Source organism: Panthera tigris, chromosome B3 (genome assembly GCF_018350195.1).
Source record: "Panthera tigris isolate Pti1 chromosome B3, P.tigris_Pti1_mat1.1, whole genome shotgun sequence".
NCBI classification, from domain to species: domain Eukaryota; kingdom Metazoa; phylum Chordata; class Mammalia; order Carnivora; family Felidae; genus Panthera; species Panthera tigris.
In genome coordinates, this window is record NC_056665.1 from 38,001,890 (window position 1) to 38,022,649 (window position 20,760).

Below are 20,760 nucleotides of genomic sequence, written 5' to 3' on the forward strand. Positions count from 1 at the left end.
CGTAATTAATTAACAGATGGAGAATCTTGGTAGAGAAATGAAAACTATAGAAAAAGAAACAAATGGAAATTCTAGGACTAAAAAGTGTAATACCTGAAATGAAAAGTTTATTGGATATGGTAGTCAGCTTGAAGAAAAATCAATAGATACTATCTAACCTGAAGAACAGAAAGAAAAAATTATTTTAAAAAGAACAGATCTTCAGAAACCTATGGGCAATATCATGTTGTAAAATTTGTATTCAATCGAAGTCCTAGAAAGAGAGGAAAGAGAGAAATGTAGAGGAAAATACTTAAAGAAATAGTGGCCAAAATGTCTCCCAGTTTTCTGGACAACATAAACTTACAGATCCTAGGAGCTCAAGTAGGATAAACACAATCAACCCCCCTGGAAGCTAAAGAAAGAGAAAAACTTGAAAGCATCCAGGAAAAAAAAAAAGAAGACCCATTATATAGAGGGAATCAACGATTCAAATGATGGCTGACTTATTAGAAATGATGAAACTTTAAAGCATTGAAAAAAAAACCACAGAAAAACTCTGGCAACCCAAAATTTGACATAAAGGCAATATAAATACTTTTTTTGGCAAAAGAAAACAATGCGTCACCAGCAGGCATGTGTTACATTGCCTTCAGCAGGCAAGAAATGCTTACGGGAAGATTTTTTAGGCTGACAGAAAATGACACAAGACGGAAACTTAGATGTCTATGGTAAATATAAAATACTATGTGTTTTTATTCTCTTAGTTTCTCTGAAAGGCAATTGGCTATTTAAGGCAAAAAATTATAACATACTGTGCAGTTTACAATATATGTAAATCACATGACAACAATAACACAAGGAGGTGGGTAAATGAAATTCTATGGTTGTAAGTTCCTTACATTGTATGTGAACTGGTGCAATATTAACTCTGAGGAAACTATAATAAGTTAAGGATGCATACTGTAATTCCTAGAGCAACCACTAAAAATAACACAAAGAGGTATGGTTCAAAAGTCAATAAAACAGAATATTAAAAAAATTTAAATTATATAATCCTAAATCAGGCAGACAACAAAGGAACAAAAAAGAGATGGTAAAAATAAAAAACAAGTAGAAAAATAGTTTTTCTACATCAAACCATGTCAATAATTGCATTAAATGAAAACAGACTAAACACTCTAATTAAAAAGCAGAGATTATCAGACTGAATTTTAACCCAAGATAAAATGATATGCTATCAATAAGAAGTGAATTTTAAAGACACAGGTTGAAGTGACAACATCAACAAAAGGTTGATATGCCATGTAAACAGTAAGCTAAAGAAAGAGGGAGTGGCTATATTAATATCAGATAAAGTAGACTTTTGAAAAAAAATGTTTATTTTTGAGAAGGGGGGCCAGGGGCAGAGAGAGGGAGACACAGAATCTGAAGCAGGCTCCAGGCTCTGAGCTGTTAGCACAGTGCCTGATGTGGGGCTCAGACCTACGAACCATGAGATCATGACCTGAGTTGGTCAGACACTTAACTGATTGAGCCACCCAGGTGCCCCAGACAAAGTAGACTTTAAGACAAGGACTATTATCCAAGAGGAAGAGAAATAGGGTCAATTAGCCAAGAAAACATAAAAATCATAAACATGTATGTCTCTAATAACATTAACACAAAATACATAAAACAAAAATCATCAGAACTAAAGGAAGTAGTAGATAAACCTTCAATCAGAGTTGAAGATTTAAAAATTCCCCCTCGGTAATTTGTAGAACACAGAGATTTTTAAAAATCAGTAAGGATATAGAATATCTGAGTATTAGATCAAGATCAGCCCCCTTGAACTAATCGATATTTATAGAGCACTACAACCAACCACTGTAGGATACACATTCTTTTCAAATGTACATGGAACACTCACCAAAATGAATTATATCCTGGACCATAAAATAAGTCTCAAACAACTTCAAAAGTTTAAAGCTTACAGAGTATGTTCTCTGACCCTGATGGAATTAAATCAGAATTCAATAAGAATGAGAGAACCAAGTCAACACCCTTCTACATAAGGGTGGCTCTACATGAGCCAAAGAAATAATCACTCGGGGAATTTTGAACTGAATGGTAATAAAAATGCAACATATTAAAATTTGTGGGATGCAGCTAGAACACTGTTGAGAGGAAAATTTATCATCCTAAATGCTTACATTAGAAAAGAAGAAAAGCCAAAAATCAATCATCTAAGATTCTACCTTAAGGAGTCTTAATATAAAAAAAAAAAAAAAAAGAGTAAAATACACTCAATATAAGTCAGAGTAAGGGAATAAAAAAGATAAGAGGAGAAATCAATGAAATAGAAAACAAATAATAGAGAAAAATAGAGAAAGTGATTCTTAGAAAAGATTAATAAAATTGGAAAATCCCAGCAAGAGTGATAGAGAAAAAAGAGAAAGCAGAAATTGCCAATATTGAAGGTAAAAGAGAAAGGGAAGGAGGTAGAGGAAGGGAGGGAAGAAATGAAGGAGGGAAGGGAGAAAGGGAGGAAAGAAGAGAGGAAGGAAGGGAGGAAGGAAGAAAAGAAGGAAGGGAAGGAGGAAGGAAAAGGCATATGGAGGGTTGTAGTTCTCAGAACTGGAAGGGGTCTTAGGACGAGGCAAGGGTAGTTAGTAGCAGCAGTGACCATGGGGTTGGGAACAGACTTGAAGGGTGAGGTGAGCGGAGAGGATCATGGAGGAGACTCCAGAGGAAATATCACGTTGAACACACTGAAGTCTGCGGTGTGAGCATCTGTACACCTCACAGGCCCCGTATAGCACATCGCATAAAAAAAACAAAAACGAGTGGAGTTTGTTATGATGTCCCAAAGCCTCCAAGAAAATACTAGATTCCAATAAAATGAGACTAAGAAAGGAAAATATGTAGTATCGTCTACAATTTTTTCCATCGAAAATACTTCAAATCCAGCACTTAAGCAAAACTTCCCGAGGTGCATTCCTCTGAATATAGTTCTAGGAGCTGTTCTGCCGAGAAGGGTCTGAGGAAGTTTGGGCAAAACTAACTGCACTGGCTACCCTCCTCCTAGAGGTTCATGATGGGCACCAGTGAGTCAGTGACTCCAGGTGGCCTAAGTGTGTGAAGGTCAGTCTGACTCTCTTCAACCTCACATTTCTCATTTTTATGGGACCACAAAACTCTTTCTTTCATGGAACACCTATTGTCATTCCAAGGAACCAGTATTCTGGACAAGGAATTAATGCATAGCTAACAACGGTCATTGCTGTGATTTGTTAGTATCAGGCCATACCTCAAAATTTAAAGATAAGGGAGAGCTTGGTTTTTTGTAAAACGTTTCTTCAAAGGAGGCTGAAACACACTGGACTCAGGGATTTTCTGGTGGATTCAGACTAACAAATAGAAGTCTAATTACTTCCTGTCGTTCTTTTTTCTCTATAAATGTAACAGCATTTCTTTGTAATATTCTGGTAGAAATTTAAAAATTCTGGAAAAGCAGGGCGCCTAGGTGGCTCAGTCGGTTGAGCCTCTGACTCTTGATTTCAGCTCAGGTCATGATCCCAGGGTCGTGGGCTCAAGCCCCATGTCGGGCTCTGTGCTGAGCATGGAGCCTGCATGAGATTCTCTCTCTCCCTCTCTCTCAAAAAAAAAAAAATTCTGGAAAATGATTACAAGAGAACGATAAAGTACTGGGATTTCATCTACATGTCTGTTACATCTCATACAAGAAGAAAGAATGGCTTGAGTTGCTTACCTTTGTGATTTTGGCATATTGGTGGATACTATACCACACTACCGCTCCAACATTGTCACTAGATATGAAAAGAAAGCAGCTGGAGGACCTCTGTGTTCTATGCAATCTTTCTGTAACCTAGGGCTGCAGATCACACATTGATACTTAGATAGAATAGATAGCTTCAACCTTTACTTGGGGCCCATGAGAAGAAGCGAGTTTAAATGGCGGTCCTTTGAGTTAAGACCTAAGAAAGACTTTGTGAATGGGTTTATTATTTATCATAATGATGTTTGCTATTGCGATGTATTCCCTTATTGTAGAACAGTGTGCTGGTCTCCGGGCATTGGTGTTTAAATACCGGCAAGGGTCACAAGTGAGAGGAAGTTTGGTCCTCATTTACCTCATACCAGCAGTTGGTTTGGCACACAGCTGCAGAACTGCTGGGGATCTTTTTATTTAATTTGGCATCCCTTCCTGAGCAGTATTGAGACTTTCAGTTCAATGACTCCACTGGGCTTTGCCATAATTTCTATGCTGTATCAGTAAACCCTGCGGAAGAGATGCCTAAGCAAACCTGAAAGCAGGCTAGGAACGCTTCCAGTTCAGATATTTCTGCTTAAGTCAGTGACAGAATTAACCCTAGATATAAATTAAGCTTGTTTAAAAAATACAACTTTAGTCATTAGTTAATTAGAGAAACTGATTTGTAAGGAATATTATTAGTAATTGTGTGTGTGTGTGTGTGTGTGTAAGACTTTGTCCTTTGCCTGCAATTTCTCTTGGGATAATTTTCCTAGACTCTGAATCACAATGTCAGAAGAAAATACAAGCCCAAATTCTGAGTGAGCCACATATTAATTACATGGCTTGGTCATATACCTTAACCTCTATGCCCTGAAGTTCTTATCTGTGAAATGGGAATAGTGATCTCTCCAACATGCCCTGAGTATTATAGGTGGTGACACATAAAAGTTAGGTGGTGACACATAAAAGTCAGGTGGTGACAGCATCAGGCACATAACAGGTACTCCACAGATGCTTGGCGAAATGCATAATTGCAAAAAGAAAAACATCAACACCTCCTGTGAACTTCGTTTCCACGGTCAGAAGAGAAACCAGTTTCACCTGGTCTGCTTTTCTGTTTCATAGGTCGTGTTGGTCAGAAAAGGGAAAGGAAGGGAACCAAAAGGAATCGATTTTGCTCAGAGTCAGAATCCTGGGCTGTCGGAACTAGAAGAAATCTTAGGGATGGTGTGATCAACGCCCTAAATTTACAACTGAACAAACTAAGGCCCAAGGAATGTAAGTCGTTTGCCCCCAAATCACATAGAAGTTAGTGACTGATTCAGGATTGGGGTCCAATATGAATGTGGACTTTTCGTATAAAGGGGATTGTTAATATTATGTGACGTTATGGTGTTTTAAAAAATGTTCCTTTGGCTAACCTGAAAAATAGTTCTCTTTTCATAGTTTTCTTATTTTTTTTTAAACATTTTACTTTAACCCATCAGGAGTTTTCTTTGGTTTAGGATGTAAAGTTAGGAGTTAACCGAGTGCTCTCTTTCCAACACATTAGTCCAGTAACTTGGCCCCACACATCTAACTGTCCCTCCCTTCCCCACCAACTTACACCTTTCCTACATTCAAACTTATTTTTTTACAGTAAGGTCAATATCCGTGCTCATTTTTTTATTCCACTGATCTGTTAATTTTTCTATCCGTAGGATGCTATTATAATTATGTTAATGTTATCATATGTTTTAACAAGTTGTATGAAAAATTTACCTTCATTAATCTTCTTTAGGAGAAAAAAAGTCCTGAAGCTTTTGCCCATTTATTTTTCAAGATGATGAACACTGGCAAGTGGGAAAGAATTAATATTCCACACAAACCAAATAAAACCCGTAAGTTTTTGGATTGAAATTACATTAGATATAAATATTAATTTGGAAACAACTGGAAGTTTTTATTATAATCATTTTTCCTTTTCAGGAATATGATGTATTTTTATTTATTCAGTTGCTCTTTGATGTGGCTCAGTAAATTTGAGACATAATGTGTAAAGCTTTAAAAGCACTCCATGATGATCTAGGGAAGAGAAAATAAAATTCTACCTGAAGAGATCTGGGGAGATATTTTTATGGCGGAAAAGAGGAGAGCGTTACAAATATAGCCAAATGAGGTACGTGGTATTTCATTCTTTACATTAACTTGACACAGCCTAACTCAATTGCAGAGGTCCTTACCAAGTTGTTATTCAAAGTCATTGACCACATACACACCAACCAACAGCAAATTCGTACTGGATCTTACCAGATCTGCCACCATGTTTGATGTTGGAGATAGGTTCCCTGTTCTCAAAGGAGTTTACAGTCTAACTGAAGTAAGTGTCCATCTTTAAAAGCCTCAGCTCTAGAGGGTAGACCTTAACTGTTCTCACAACACATACACTCACACGATAGGTAAGTATGTGAGGTGATAGAGGTGGTAATCGTTTCACAGTATAGTATATATGTGTACAAAATCATGACATTGGACACCCTAGACTTACACAATATTATTCTCAATTATATCTCAATAAACCTGGCGGGGGTGGGGGTAGGAAAGAACCAGCTCCCCTTTTCTGATCCTTGGGTTAATATAGCCTCTTAACTGAGTAATTTGATCTTTTACTTCTATTCCCAGACCAAGGTGGAGAAATTTCTCCAGCAAATTCCTTGGTCATCAAGGGAGCCATTTTTGGCTCGGTGCAGGTCAAAGTCATCATCTTCAAAGCCACCTGCAGGGAGCATAGAATAAGAATTAAGAATGCCAACCTGGAAATCAGGCTGGCGAGTTCGAATTATGGCCCTTTGACTTGTAGCTGTGTGACTTTGGGCAAGTTATTTAGCCACTTTTGCCTCAGTTTCCCCAAATATAAAATGCAAGTGGTAAAATAGTACCCAACTTGTAGGGTTACTGTAAAGATTACACGAGACAACTTGTGTCTGTTGTATTTACCACCATGCCCAGCATGGAGAAGCACTCAGAAATGCCGGCTCTTTCTTAAAATGTAGTATCCTGGGCAGGTAACACATTTCAGCTTCACATGCAGCCTATGGCAAAAGCACAGCTAGGTGTCCTGCGAGTGTTCGAGATTAGAAAATGGAGTTGGTGGGAGAATTGTCTTTCCGTCTATGGAAGTTGACGTTCCACACTTGAAACTATGGACAAATGGAATGATAAACACGAGCGTGTGGGGAAATGGTGATATCTTCCCCTGGGATTGCAATGTTTTAGATTAAATGATAACTCCATAACTAAGAGGGTTACAGTTTTGAAAATTCTTGGCTGAAAGAGTCAATCCTCTTTCCCCCTAAATTATGGTGATATTAAATGAATCCAGTATTGGGTATCCAGCACATCTTTAAATGGGTTGAGAAGAAGATGTTGGGACGGTATTTTCTCTGTGGTCCGCTCCCTCTCTTGGGTCCCTGCCTGTTTGCACTTTACAACGCTTCCTGGTAACTTCCTACGAGGATCAACCCCTTTGCGGTTAGAAATGGAAAATGGCATTTTGAGACTCAGAAGAGAATTTTCTTAGGAACGTATTAAACAAAGTGGGGTGAGGTCCCCAGGCAAGCTCATGGGAGTTATTAGTGCAAATGAACCTAACCACCAGCTGTATCTGGGCCCCTCACCAGCCAGGCACCGGGAAAGGGGAATTCCCTTGCTCCTAGTGGCCCCAGTGGCTTGAGAACCATGGGGAGATAGGGAAGCAGGGTATCCCACCGGGAAATCCCTGAGGATACTTTGTATTACAGACCGGTTCCTTCCCACCTCTCTTCTCAGCTTTCTCTTTCTCCTCTTGATGCATACTGTTTCTTCCAGCCAGGGTTTCTCTCCTGCTGTGGGTACTACAGTTACTTAGATAGAAAGAGCAGTGACAGGGAGATGCATTCCCCCCACTTCTCTCCCCAGCTCTGAGTGTTAAGCTAAAAAACATGGGTACATGATCAATGCGGTCAGCCCCAGGCATAAACTGCTTTAAAAGACCCAAGCCCCCCGACAGGAATGTAGTGTAACTAGTGTTATCAGAGAAGCGAGATATCACCTGAAGGCGAGTGGCCTGGTTACAGTAGGAAATTAGTAAAAAGGAAGGCAGTGGTTAAGAACAGAGGCTCTAATATCAGATAGGCCTGGGTTTGAATCCGGGCCGTACCACTTACTAATTGCATGACTGGAGCAAGGAACTTAATTTCTCTAAGCCTCGGCTTCTTTATCAGTAAGATGGGAGGAAGAGCACTCCCTCCACTGGGATCCATGTGGGCATGGATATCAGAAGCTCAGCACAATGCAGTGTAATTCGTCCAGTCCAAGCAGGTAGTAGATATTTATTATAAAAAGTTGAATCAGAGAGTCGGAATTTCTTAGCGTCCATAAAGCACTCTCCACAGGGATTGATTCATATTCCTTTGGCAGGAGCAGCTTCACAGATGGATGCATCAGACTATAAATGTGTGATGCTGCTCACCATGAAGATCGTCCAACTAATTACCCTCAGTCAGTTCCCCTGTCCGCTAAGCAGCCTTCTCACTGCGCCTTCCGTATAGCTTTCTAAGAAGGATACAATGTGCTCACCAGATCGGGTTGACCTGAACATCCAGGCTCGTCCAACCATTATAGCTCTCCTTAGAATAAATCAAGTGGCACTCCAGTTTATAGGTCGATCTCTTATGAGTTCAGCTGTACTCAAGAGACTGGTCCAACTCTGACAAAATGGAATCTCTAATCCTGTCAAGCTGAGGGTCGGGTCACACCCTGGGTTGCCCCGAATTAATAGTCTTCCAGGGCTCTTGAAGCTGCGAATTGCTGACCTGCCATACAGGTATAGCCAGCCTCGAGACTAGTTTCTTTGAACTACACAGGATTTTTTAAGTTATCTGGGCAAGAATTTACAAATCCAGAGATTTCGCCGAAAACGCAAACACGCGTTTCCAGCTTTCTCTCGAAAACCCAGCCACAGGGCTAGGGCTGAGGTGGCTGCCTCCTCCAGGGAGGGCCGGTCTCTGCAGCCCAGCACTCCAATAATGAAGACAGCTCTACGCCCAGTCTGTTTTCACCAGCCCTGTCCCAGCAGACTTACTTTTGTGACTCCTGTTGTAAGTAAGAACACTTTAGACATTTTCTTAAGGTTTTTACTTCTTGGAAAAGAGAGAAAAAGGAAGAAGAAAGCCTACCCCATGAACACTCCTTTTGATAAGTTTGGAAACACACCTGTATTTTAGAAAACACTCAGATGAAGATAGTCCCCTGGGACATTTCGTTGCACGAGCAGCTGGGACCACAGAGAGTTGGTAAGTGGGTGAGATTGGGGAGACCTCACACTGTCCTGTGCTGAGGCTGGTAATTGGCAATGAGGAAGGGAGGGGGTGCAGCCAAAGGGGTACAGGGTGGAGTGGAGGGGCGGGCAGACAGGGTATATGAGAAGTCAATGACCCCCTGTGCTCCAACTGGCTCTCTTGCCTCCAGAAATCTGGCCCCAGACCCTGCTTTGGACTAACACTGGGGAGGAAGATGTGAGACATGGGAATTAGGGATGGGTTTCCAATAGAGTCCTAGGAAGTAGTGGGGAAGTACTCAGCATCTGGACAGAAAGCCCAGCCATCCAGCTAGATTGGCAGCTCTGAGTGGCCACTCGTATGACAGAGATAGAGTTGTATGTAAATGGTCAGGGGGAAGGCTGTCTGAGGAAATCTAAATAGGCCATTTCATGAACACTGAACAAGTTCAAGAGACAATGCTAGATAATGCTATTCAAGAAATCTTTATAGCCAAAAGGAGAGGAAATAAAGTTTAATAACCAATGAAGACATCAAGGGAGAGAGATTGTTCAGGAGAATTCTAAAGCTGCCATTCAGTTAGAGAATCTGGAGAAGTGATCTAATTTCAGAAACTGCCTTCAGCCCTTCTTCTTATGATCGAGGCTGAGATCACACAATTAGATTTCAGTAGCCCTTTCAAGGCCAACCATCAATTGGCCGTACCTGTCCAACCACATCTTTTGGTTTTCCCTTTATAAAAATTCGAGATGGTTAGGCAAAGCTCCAGGCTACCCTCTGTTACTCATTCTTCTCCACCTCTGCCTTTGCTTGTGTGGCTTCCAGCGCTGCAACTGCATGGCCCTCTTCTCTCAGCCATGCCCACCAGCTCCTCCAAGGCCTGTTTTGACGCAGGCCTCCCCCCAGCGGTTACACCCATCACTACGTTGTCTCCCCTGAGAGACTGGCAGTTCTCCAAGGCACCTGTGTAGCATTCATTGATCTGGGAGACACAGAATCAGCGCCGTGGTCCCAGCGATGACTCAGAACAGCCAATTTGTCTTCTCAGGATACAGATGGGAAATCCCAGTCCTTAGAGACTAAGTGTTGTTCCTTTGATAGCATGGAGCTTATAGCAGCGGCATGGGACCAGTTAGCACCCATGTCTTCTGAGTCTCCTCTTGGTCTCTGGTTCTTTCCACTGAAGAGCTCATGGCTGCTTCCAGACCTCACAGTTGCCAACCATAAACAGATTTATTCAGGCTTCACTGCAAATAGAGATGGAAATCAAAAGACTATACAAATTGGGTATTTTGGTGGCATATTGTCCCACCTTTACAGGCTATTGAGAAGGATTTCCTCCAAATAGATATCTTCTGGGCTTCCATTACACATTCTGCTTCAGAGGTGATGCTTCTAAAGAAAGTATAGGGTGAGTTACTCTCGTCTATGGGTACTTACTTCTGTTCTACCAATGAGGTTTTAAAAGGCTAAGAATGTATACTTGAATTCAAGTACAGTTTAAGGTACAATGGGTTAGAATATTGGAGAACACAGCAATTGTATTTATTCATTCCAAGTATCTCTCAGTGGATAATTAACCTGGGCCATGATAAAAACAATTCTATTAGGCCCATTTCTCTTGTGGCTAATGCTACTGTGCTACTTGCTATAGTATTTTTCTTCTGCTTCATCCTAAGCAGAATGCTCACTCTAATAATGCAAGTATTACCTCTTGTGTAGCGGTTCCATTTTCCTGCTTGCAATGGAAAAGCCACAGTAGTTAGATGAGAGAACGAAGTTTTATATTTTCACTCATGAAGATGCAATTCTTATGAAAATCTGCAGATCTATCCACTTTTTGGTAGGTTTCCTATACCATTAACTAAAGAAGTAGGTCTTTTATCCATAAAGAACACAGAGTTTTTAGGATACTTCTTTGTTCTGATACATAATTTGCCCCATACTGGATGTTTGTATAAAAGAAAAGGAAATCTATCATAGGGAGTTCTAAGTTGGGGGGATCACGGACCCCTTTGGTCCTATAGACCCCTATGCAGAATAATGTTTAAAAATTTTTTTAATATTTATTTTTGAGATACAGAGAGAAAGAGCACAAGCAGGGGAGGGGCAGAGAGAGAGGGAGACACAGAACTCAAGGCAGGCTCCAGGCTCTGAGCTTTCAGCACAGAGCGTGATGTGGGACCCAAACCCACGAACCGCAAGATCATGACCTGAGCCGAAGTCAGACACTTAACCGACTGAGCCACCCAGGTGCAGAATAATGTTTTTCAAATGCATAAAATAATATACACTGGAAACCAAACGTACTGAACTACAGTTCTATCCATGGACCCCTGGTACCTTAAACCTATCCTAGAGCTGACTCAGGGTCTATCATCTACATAATGTTTGGCTCTTCAAAGTGGAATTATGAGGTTAGAAACACAGCCTCCTAGTTACCAAAACTCAAGTCCAAAGCCCAAGTCACAAAGTGCAAAGGCAGTGGGTCACGTCAGGGAGCAAGGCTAGCTGGTTAGCAGGTGGCTGCTGACCTGGGATGATTCCAGGGCAGTGAGAAGCTCTCTTCCTGCATCCCCAAATCCCCCTTCTCCCTGTCCACTCATGCTTGAAATCCCTTAATAGAGTCTCACTCCTTTGGTTCAATTAAATAGAGGATTTACTCTTGTTAAAAAACAAAAACCCATGGGAGAGGTAATAGTCCATGCCAAGGATTTTCAAATTTATTTTCAGGAGTAGAACCTATTTTTCAAATGCAACTTTAAATAGAATTCTGATAGGTAAGTAAATGCAAGTTTTATAAGAGTTTAGTATAATTCTATATGTTGAATTATATATAAACATGTATATGTATATATCTATTTATATGTAAATCAACACTGGAAACAATGAGGTTGTCTCGATGAAGGCAAATTATGAAATCAAGAGTCACAGATAATAACTACCACCTTACATCCATCTCAGCATACAATTTATTTCTGTATTTTTTTCTTGCATGGACAAGACAGAGAAAATTCTGATGCAAATAGATAAGGAATTTCAAATAGCTAACAATTTGTTATGGTATTTGTAACCTCAGGATCTTCCCCAACTAAAATGGTCCAGAAGCTTTAAAGAACAGTAGGAATTTTTGGTTTCAAAACAGAATCTCAACAATATCTAACACATGTTCAAATTCCTTGGTAATTAAGGATCAGTTGGTGAGTACTTAATTTAGGGAGTATGTCCAGTAGATTTCGTCAGTAAGTTGAATCCTAACTCCCCTACTGATTTCATAACCTTAGGTGAGTAGCTTAATCTTAGTCTCCATCTGTGTTAAAAGGTTATAAAAATGGCATCTATTTTATAGGTATAAGGGTTAAATATGATAGTGTTCATAAAGCACTTAGCATAGTGTCTGGCACAGTTCATAAGTGCTTTTATTATTGAATAATAATAATAATAATAATGGAAGTACTTTTCAAACATGTCATGTAACATTTTAAGATGTTCCATCACATCCCATTTAAATTTCTTTTTAGGGGCGCCTGGGTGGCTCAGTCAGTTAAGCCTCTATCTCTTGGTTTCAGCTCAGGTCAAGATCCTCACAGTTTTGTGAGTTTGAGCCCTGAACTGGGTGGTTATAGTGTGCTGATAGTGTGGAGCCTGTTTGGGATTCTGTCTCTCCCTCTCTCTCTACCCCTACTCCACTCTCTCTCTCTCTCTCTCTCTCTGTCTCTCAAATAAATAAGCTTAAAATTTTTTTTTTTAATTTCTTTTCGGATATCTCTGCACCCTCTTGTTTTGGATATTCACTCAGTTTCAAAACAATCTACTTTTGTGGGTTGAGGCAAATTTTAAGATGATGCTTTACTGCTGACCTTTTATCTACAGCTGTAAGTGAAGCAACAGGCCGACCCTGCACCGCCAGATGGAACGTGTGCAGCACATTTCCAACCAGGTGAGAACCAACCCAAACTTAAAATGAGCAATGAGATGATCCATAATGCTGTATGATCACATTGCAATGTGTCTTATTGTAATTTTACCATGTACCATTGGCTCTTGTGCTGCCAAATGTGAGCTCCAGAGAACTTGCCTGGCTTTTAATGCGTGATAGCTCGCATGTGTCGTGATACCAATACCAGTCGAACGCTAGTAGGGGCTAGGTACCGCTTTAAGACCTTGACCTGTATTTGGCCTTCACTTATTTATCTGTATGATTATTATAAGAGTGGATATGAGCAGACCTAAATTTCAAAACGTGACCAGTACAAAGATTCGCCCTAGCTAGTGAAAGACATCTTTATAAGAAATTCAAATGTGCATGTGCGTGCATGCCCGTGCGCTCAGAGTTAACCCGCCAGTGCAAACTAACCCATTGCTGGTATCTTAGTATGTGCTAAAATTTGGCACCTAACTTAAGTATGTCTGTGTTGTTCTTTGCTGCACTTTAAAATCGTTCAAATATTTATCAAAAAAATTAAGTGTGAATTGAATGTTTGCAGCTTCCCCGAAACTCACTGGGGTTCTCTGTAACAGTTTGAAAACGAGAGCATTAAACCTTTTTACTCATTTATACTGAAGTGTGAGAGGAGCCAAATCAGATCCTTTTGTGGAAGCATAGGTATGAAGAAGGGGAAGAAAGTATGAGACTTCTAAGGTTAGTTCATTTTCTACATAGGCAGGACCCTTATTAGGCACCTCTTATGTGCCAGCAATGTTATATTACTATAATTCCCAGAACACCCTTGCCTAATGGGCACCATTATCCTGACTCTGCAGAAGAAACTGACAACCCGAGATGTGCATTTGCTCACCTGGGTTGCATAACTAGAAAATGGCAGATAGGACCCAAACCGATCCACTGGATTCCAAACCCTTCCCACCACACCAGACGGCCTCCAACCCAAGCTCCCCATTTTATAACCCAGGAAAATGAGAATGAGCAAGGTAGAGTAACTTGCTCCTGGAAACAGCTAGTTGGTGGCGAGGCTGTTGCAGGAATCCAGGAGCAAGGGTATTTCACTAGGAAAACTCTATCCGATGGCCCAGTGGGAAGATGCCCCGTGCAACCAGGGTAACCGGGGACAGCAAAATCGCTTCTTCACTTCTAGACTTGGCATCAGTCACTTAGTTTCAAGCAGAGACTAGATGAAGGAGACAGACCAGTTCTCTCCTGAGCACCTAATACGAGCAAAACACGGGTCGGGGCAGTGGAAGATCTGAAAAACAGGCAAATGGATCAGACCACAAGGTCCCTGCCCTGGTATCAGTGTGGGGAAAAAGGCATCATCCTAGGAAATATTAAATAGAATCTCTGGAAGCTATCTCAGTAATACTTTGTTTCTCTCCCTCAACCCCTACGTGAATGTAAGTTTTAAATGTCAGTATAAAACATGGCATAATACAATATCACAATTGTCTCTAGTCCTAACATTTTTAGAGCACTTATTTGTACCAGGACCTTTGCTAAGTGCTTTGAATTCTCTCATTTAAATCTCAATGCAATCCTATGGGATACTCTTATTATGGACATTTTACTTATGAAACAACGCAGGCTGTTTCTGGGAGATTCCCCATCTAGCAAGATTCACACCAGGCAGTCGGACCCAGAATCGCTACGCTCAGAGCTAGCAGGTGCTTGGAGTTCAGCGTAGGGTTGGTCTGGAAATGCATGCAGGATCTCAGCACAGAAACTCAGGAAACATGCAAGAAACCCTCAAGAAGTTGGAGAACTCACTACCGCTGGATTTTTGGTGAATGATATCCGATGCAAGCATAGCCTCTGATGGCTTCTTCCCACCCCAGAGCCATCGTGGGCTTTTGTGAGAGCCAGAAAGCAGCCGATGATAACTCTGTCATCACTTCCTTCAGCTTTTCCAGTACTCCAAACCCAGGCAGAACTAAAATTCTAGACAGCAGCCACATACGAAGGCGATACACCACCCCTTCCACCCACCACCGCCACCGCCATATTGGTGGGATATATTTTAGGAATCAGGAGGAAGGAACATGAGAAGTCATTGTTTTCTTGAGAACTCTAAGCAACCTGATGAGAAAGCTCTCTCTAACGACAGAGGTGGGGATGCTGTGCATGCCATCACAGTCCTTGGGTAATGACTGTGTGTCATAAATGGGATATGGCATTTCTGAATGTCTTTAAAGCTATTTCCTTTTGTTCCACTAATTTAATTTACCAAATGCTCCTGGGAAAAGGGAGGGGGACCAAGATGCTGACTCCACATTTCCTGAAAAATCAACATTTTCTTTTTAAGCCGCTCTCAAGGAAATTACGTCTGATTGTTGTCGGCTGGCTCCCTCAAACTCTACCTCTGTCAGAATTCTGACCCGGCAGGTGTGAGGAAGAAATAGATGCAGAACTTGAGTGAATACCCACATCTGTTTTTGGAAAAAAGGAACAGAAGCAGCACAGAAGGAAGTAAAAGAGATAATTGCTGGCTTGAACTACAATACATTTTACTTGTGGGCAGAGGGCCAGCTTACAGCAGGCTGAATATGCAGGCCCATCTTATTGGAATTCAGCGGTGGGCCTTCATTCTTGTCCGGAGACAGCTGTAAACCAGCAGCCCATAGCATCACAATCAGGCACCGAGTTTTGTCAAGGAATGCTGATATGTACGGAAGCAGCTTTGTCTGCTTCAACTGCACCCCTGCCTAGTGAAATGACAGTCAATCTCTGATTCCAGATGACAAGAACTGGATAAAAACTTAAAACAAATGGCGACCTTTCAAAAGATTAATTTGTTTACCAACAAAATGTCCCCTCTTTGTCATCTGAGATGGGGGTGACCTTCACTTTCCCGTATCTAGGCTGAAAGGATGCTGACTATAGTCATCTGTTAACTCCATCTCAGCAATTATTCCCTTTTTTATTTTTAGTGACAAGAAGGGTTTATTAATTCACTCTGCTTCTTGTTATGGTTTATAAATGCAACAAGCTCATTCTGAATTACTGCAGTGTAACATCAATTTGTTTAAATCTAATTCTGCTTCCATTGCCAAATTACGTTGTGACTGTAATTGTGGCCATATGCATGGGCTTAAAACACAATCATGTTTTGAAATCGGCCTTCTTCCCCCCTACCTCCCCGACCACCCCTCCCCCCTACTTCTGGTGCTTCTAATCATTTGACATTAACACAATTGCCTCGCTTTCCATTACTTTATCATTTCCGAAATGAATGTACTTTCACGAGAGAGATTACTATGTACACCCCAAGTAAAACAGTAAAGAATGAAACTATGACTTGTGAAGTGTGGTTGCTACCCAACTAAGTTAGTGAACAACACTGCATAACGGATGACTCATAAAATCGGGAAATCATAATAGTATTAAATTCAACCTCATGAATAAATAAAAGATTCTAAGTTTACATTGCATTATATATTTATTTATTTGGAAAGTGGGACCAGAACTGGTATAATTCTACAGCAACTTATATGTTGCCACCAAGAAAAATGTTTTTATGCTTCTTTTCTAGGTCATAACAGTTATCATCAGAGTTATTTGTGCAGCAGTACAAAGCAATGTTTTGTTTGGCTATTTTGTTATGCATTCATAATCGTTCTTTTAAAATTCATGCTAACAGAGACATGTTTCAAGCCTTGTAAGAAACCCCTTTTATTTAAAACAAATAAATCAAAGTCAAATTTTCTGTAGGCCTTTGAATGCGTTGCCTTAGAAAGTCTAAGTGGGACTAGATGTCAGTGAGGAATTATGAAGATCAGAGATTTCTTCTTGTCTTGCCATACCTGTGAGGCTTCACTCTAAAACGTGTTAGAGGGTTGTTGTCGTTGCTTAATTTGGCAGATTTAAGATATGGAAAAAATCATTAGTGAGTTTCACTTTCAGTACTTTTTTGTAAGTTGATTTTACATAGAGTTACAGGGTATAAAAACCTGAAGGAAATGTGTGTGTGTGTGTGTGTGTGTGTGTGTGTGTGTGCGCGCGCGCGCGCACGTGTGCCTGTCTGTCTGCCTGTCTGGGGTATATGTGTTTTCAATGCACTAAAATCTTTGCATCAGCCCCTTATGATCAGGAAGGATATACCTCTTCATAAAATGGAGAAAATATCAGCTTCTAGGAACTAATCATGTAAATCAGCTGCATATTCAAATTTGCTCTGTCCAAAATGTCTAAGATTATTTACAAGCTTTTGACAAGCTGTTCAAGTTTCATAGGAAGTAAGGGAACACATGGCCCTCGGCAGCCAAATCATAATCCCCTTTGTGTTTAGAGTAGTTCTAAAAAAGGATTAGCCTTGATGCTGCTTTTCTAATTAACTATACATCACAACACTAGACACATTGCTTCAGTTTGGGTAAGTGCTTTCAAACACATTTTTATAAGTGGTAAATCACAACTGTATTTGTTCCCAAATGCTCTAACATGACTATTTAAAACCGATACCCGAATATTTCTTTAACAGGACTTTTGGCACAGTGTTTCTGTTTTATAAATCCAAACTGAAAGTACCATTTTTCAGTTGGTACCACTGTATATACCTACATCAACGTAAACTGATAGGATTAACTCTTTTGATTGAAATGCTGATAGCGTGAGCAAGATGTATATAATGTACATACATTTTAGAGAATGCTGGCGTAGATTTTCTTGGAGTTAAGTTTAATGGGAAAAAAGGATCATCAGTATAATAGATGAGTGTATATTATCTATGTGTCGTGTGAGGCAAAGTACTTTCCCAAACCCTGTGTGTTCAAAGTACTTGGGCACAATCCCCAAAGCACTCATCCTATTGGGAGTTAGAAAAAAGAATATAACAAATGACTAAGTTTCTGCCCCCAATTTTGGGTAGAGTTCTGAATTCCTATTTATTTCTGAATCTTCACTCACATTCATGAAAGTAAAACATAATCCTCTGTAAATCTAGAGGTATGCCTTTTTAAACTTTGATGTGAGAAAAAGTTTGCTTGAAACGCGATGGTTGCCTTGGGCTACAAAGCCTCAGCACTCCACCAGCGAAGCCAATATTAATTCTAGATGGAAGGGGAAAACCAACAGCAACAAAAGAGAAATCTGCCTCTGTCTGTGCAGCCAGAGAAATAATATTTTTATTTCAAGGGCTTTGGGCTCATGGGAGGCAGATAAAAACCTTTTCACATTATTCACAGTGACATTTTAAATAAAGTTTCAGCAGGAATAAAAATATCAAACTTTCCGGTTATTTCTTAGGCGATAGAAGTATTTCTATGATAAAGTGCTCTCAAGCCAAAGCTGATAAAATAACATAAGGCACATATAAAGAAACTAAAAATACAGTTCAGGGTTACATGAATGAAGCAGGCAGATGAAAATGTCTGCGTAGGAAATTCAGAAGATTAATCTAAGAGACTCTTCTGGTTAGAAATGGTTTTGCAATTGAATTCTAAAATTAATCTTGGTTTTAGTCTTGATGTCACCAAAGCATGCATTTAAGAGCTTTCGAGGTTAAAAGTGTATTTAAAAATTTATAGATGTCATCTCAGTGACTGTTTTTCAGGTTTAGAAATAATCTCAAATCAAATGATATCTCAATGAAAATGAAGCATTTCTTTGAAATCTCCTAAGAAAACCCCACAACACAGAAAGTACAGTCCTGGCTTTGGGACACCTAGCAGCCAAATAGAGGCACAGACTCTGGGATCATTTAATGCCAATCTGCATTTGATTATTCTTCCCTCTCTTCCTTTTGCTGACATAAAGAATTAATTCATGCTTGCTTCAGATTTAGAATAATATTCTTAAATTGTGTGTACTATATGATCATATGCCATGGAAGCCAATGATACGCTGCTGTTTCCTTTTGCTTTTTCTAGCGGTGAGCCTGCTATCAAAGAAATAAAATATTTAAAATTCCTCTATTCATTTTCGTTGTTGTTCAATTATCTCATCCTTGTTAAAATTACGATGCCAGATTATTTAGGAACGGCAGGTAAAATAGACAAAATTGAATGGGCTACAAAGAGAGCCTCTAAAAGTAGGTTTACACATTTTTCATCATTTGTAATTATAAACCAAATGAAAGCCACTCCACCTCATCTCCCCCAAATTCTAAGGACAAAAGGATCAAAATCTTTACTTAAAATCGACATTGTATCTTACAAAATATATGACTTTTGATTCTTGAAGAAATTAAGAGCTCATGAAAACAACTCGTTACTTACACATGCTTTTCTCTGATTAATGTATGGCAAACTGATTCCATAGGTCGAATTTATAGCACTTCTGTGGTGGATGTTTTCAGGATCGTGCATGATTTTTACATTCAACCCTATCTTTCGCTGGAACAAAGAAACAATGAAACTTTCATGCTGAATGAACAAAAATGCTTACTAACATTTTATATCCTCAAAGGAGTATGAAGTTCTTTGAAAATAATTATTTTAATGTAATTCTTATTGCAAAAAAAAAAAAATATATATATATATATATATATACATATATATTTGGGTTTCTTATTTAGGCTGTGAATTGGTCTCTTTTATTTACAGAAAAGGAACTTTCTGCAGATTTTCCTCCACGTATCCTATCGCTCATACAGACACAACCTTGGACGCCATTCATTTCCTCAAAAATAATGTTAGAAGCCAACCAAGGTGGACAAAAGACCGGGATACCTGGTCTCGGTTTATTTTTAGCTTTCCAGGTCAAGGATTTTTGCCAATGAAATCTATACTACAAATACACAGGTAGAGGGCTCCCTTGGTCTGTTAATGCGGCCACTTTCCTCAAGGGACATTTACAGGTAAATCTCAGTGGGGACTTGGTGAATTTACCGCAACAAATTTAGTGACTCCTTCACAGAGATTTTGCTATCTATGGGATACACGTGTGCTTTCATTAGGAAAAAAAAAGGCATCTTGTTTGAACCACGTGTTCCTCATTTTAAATAATTCAAATTAGCTACGGCTGCGATGCCTAACTATAAACCACCAGAGAAGACAGCACCGTGGTGGTGGAAAGGGGCACGGGGTAGGTGTGCAGAGACCTAAGTTCCAATCTTGCTCCCTCCCGCCCCCGACTGCCTGCATGTAACCTTGGGTAAGTTACTTTCCTTCTTTGAAAATCGGTTTCTTTATTTGCAAAACGCAGCAGTTAGACTTGAAGGTCTCTTGGAGAACTATTCACCTCACCCCCACCCTCCAACCTCCACCCCTACCCCTCCTGCCTCCCCCCCACCATCCTCCCCAGCTTTGGCTTTCTATGATTTGATGCTAAAAGGTAAGTTGACACTTAAGGAATATGACATTACTGACAGTTTCTGAAGTCTTGTGACATTTTATTGTGATCTATAATTCACATACTATAAAATTCACACCTTTAAAAGTATATATACTCTTCAGTGATTTTTCAGCATAGTCACAAAGCTGTGCAGCCATCACCCCTAATTTCAGAACATTTTCATCACCCCAAAAGAAACCTCCTACCCATTAACAGTCACTCCCCATTCCCTCCACCTTCTTCCAGCCCCTGGCAACTACTAGTCTACTTTCTGTCTCTTAGACATTCTGGGCATTTCATGTAAATGGAATCCTAAAAGATGGGTCCCTTGTGACTTTTTCAAAAGGAAGTGTTGTGAGCAATTAAAAATTTTTTTCCTTTCAATTGAGTGTCTTAGTTCTGGGGGTGATCTGATGCAATTGTTAAAATGGTTGTAGGGGCGCCTGGGTGGCTCAGTCGGTTGGGCGTCCGACTTCGGCTCAGGTCATGATCTCACAGTC

At 40.0% G+C, this 20,760-nt stretch overlaps 1 protein-coding gene across 18 annotated transcripts in view; it reads right to left on the reverse strand.

The window, feature by feature from the left end:
- The window catches only part of IQCH (IQ motif containing H), a 212,729-nt gene that overhangs the window by 155,514 nt on the left and 36,455 nt on the right, over window positions 1-20,760 (reverse strand). For 10 of the 18 annotated variants that reach the window (XR_006218555.1, XM_042988564.1, XM_042988562.1 and 7 more), the window contains exon 5: window positions 19,204-19,320. The exons of 1 other annotated variant lie outside the window; for it this stretch is intronic. Coding sequence is in view for 15 of the 17 variants with exons in the window: in XM_042988564.1 (XP_042844498.1) it covers window positions 19,204-19,320 (117 nt within the window). In the remaining 2 variants the exon portion in view is untranslated. Of the gene's footprint in view, window positions 1-9,549; window positions 10,432-16,424; window positions 16,837-18,106; window positions 18,867-19,203; window positions 19,323-20,760 lie in introns of those variants that run through there. 7 more of the 18 variants (XM_042988575.1, XM_042988573.1, XM_015538638.2 and 4 more) reach the window with 7 other exon arrangements.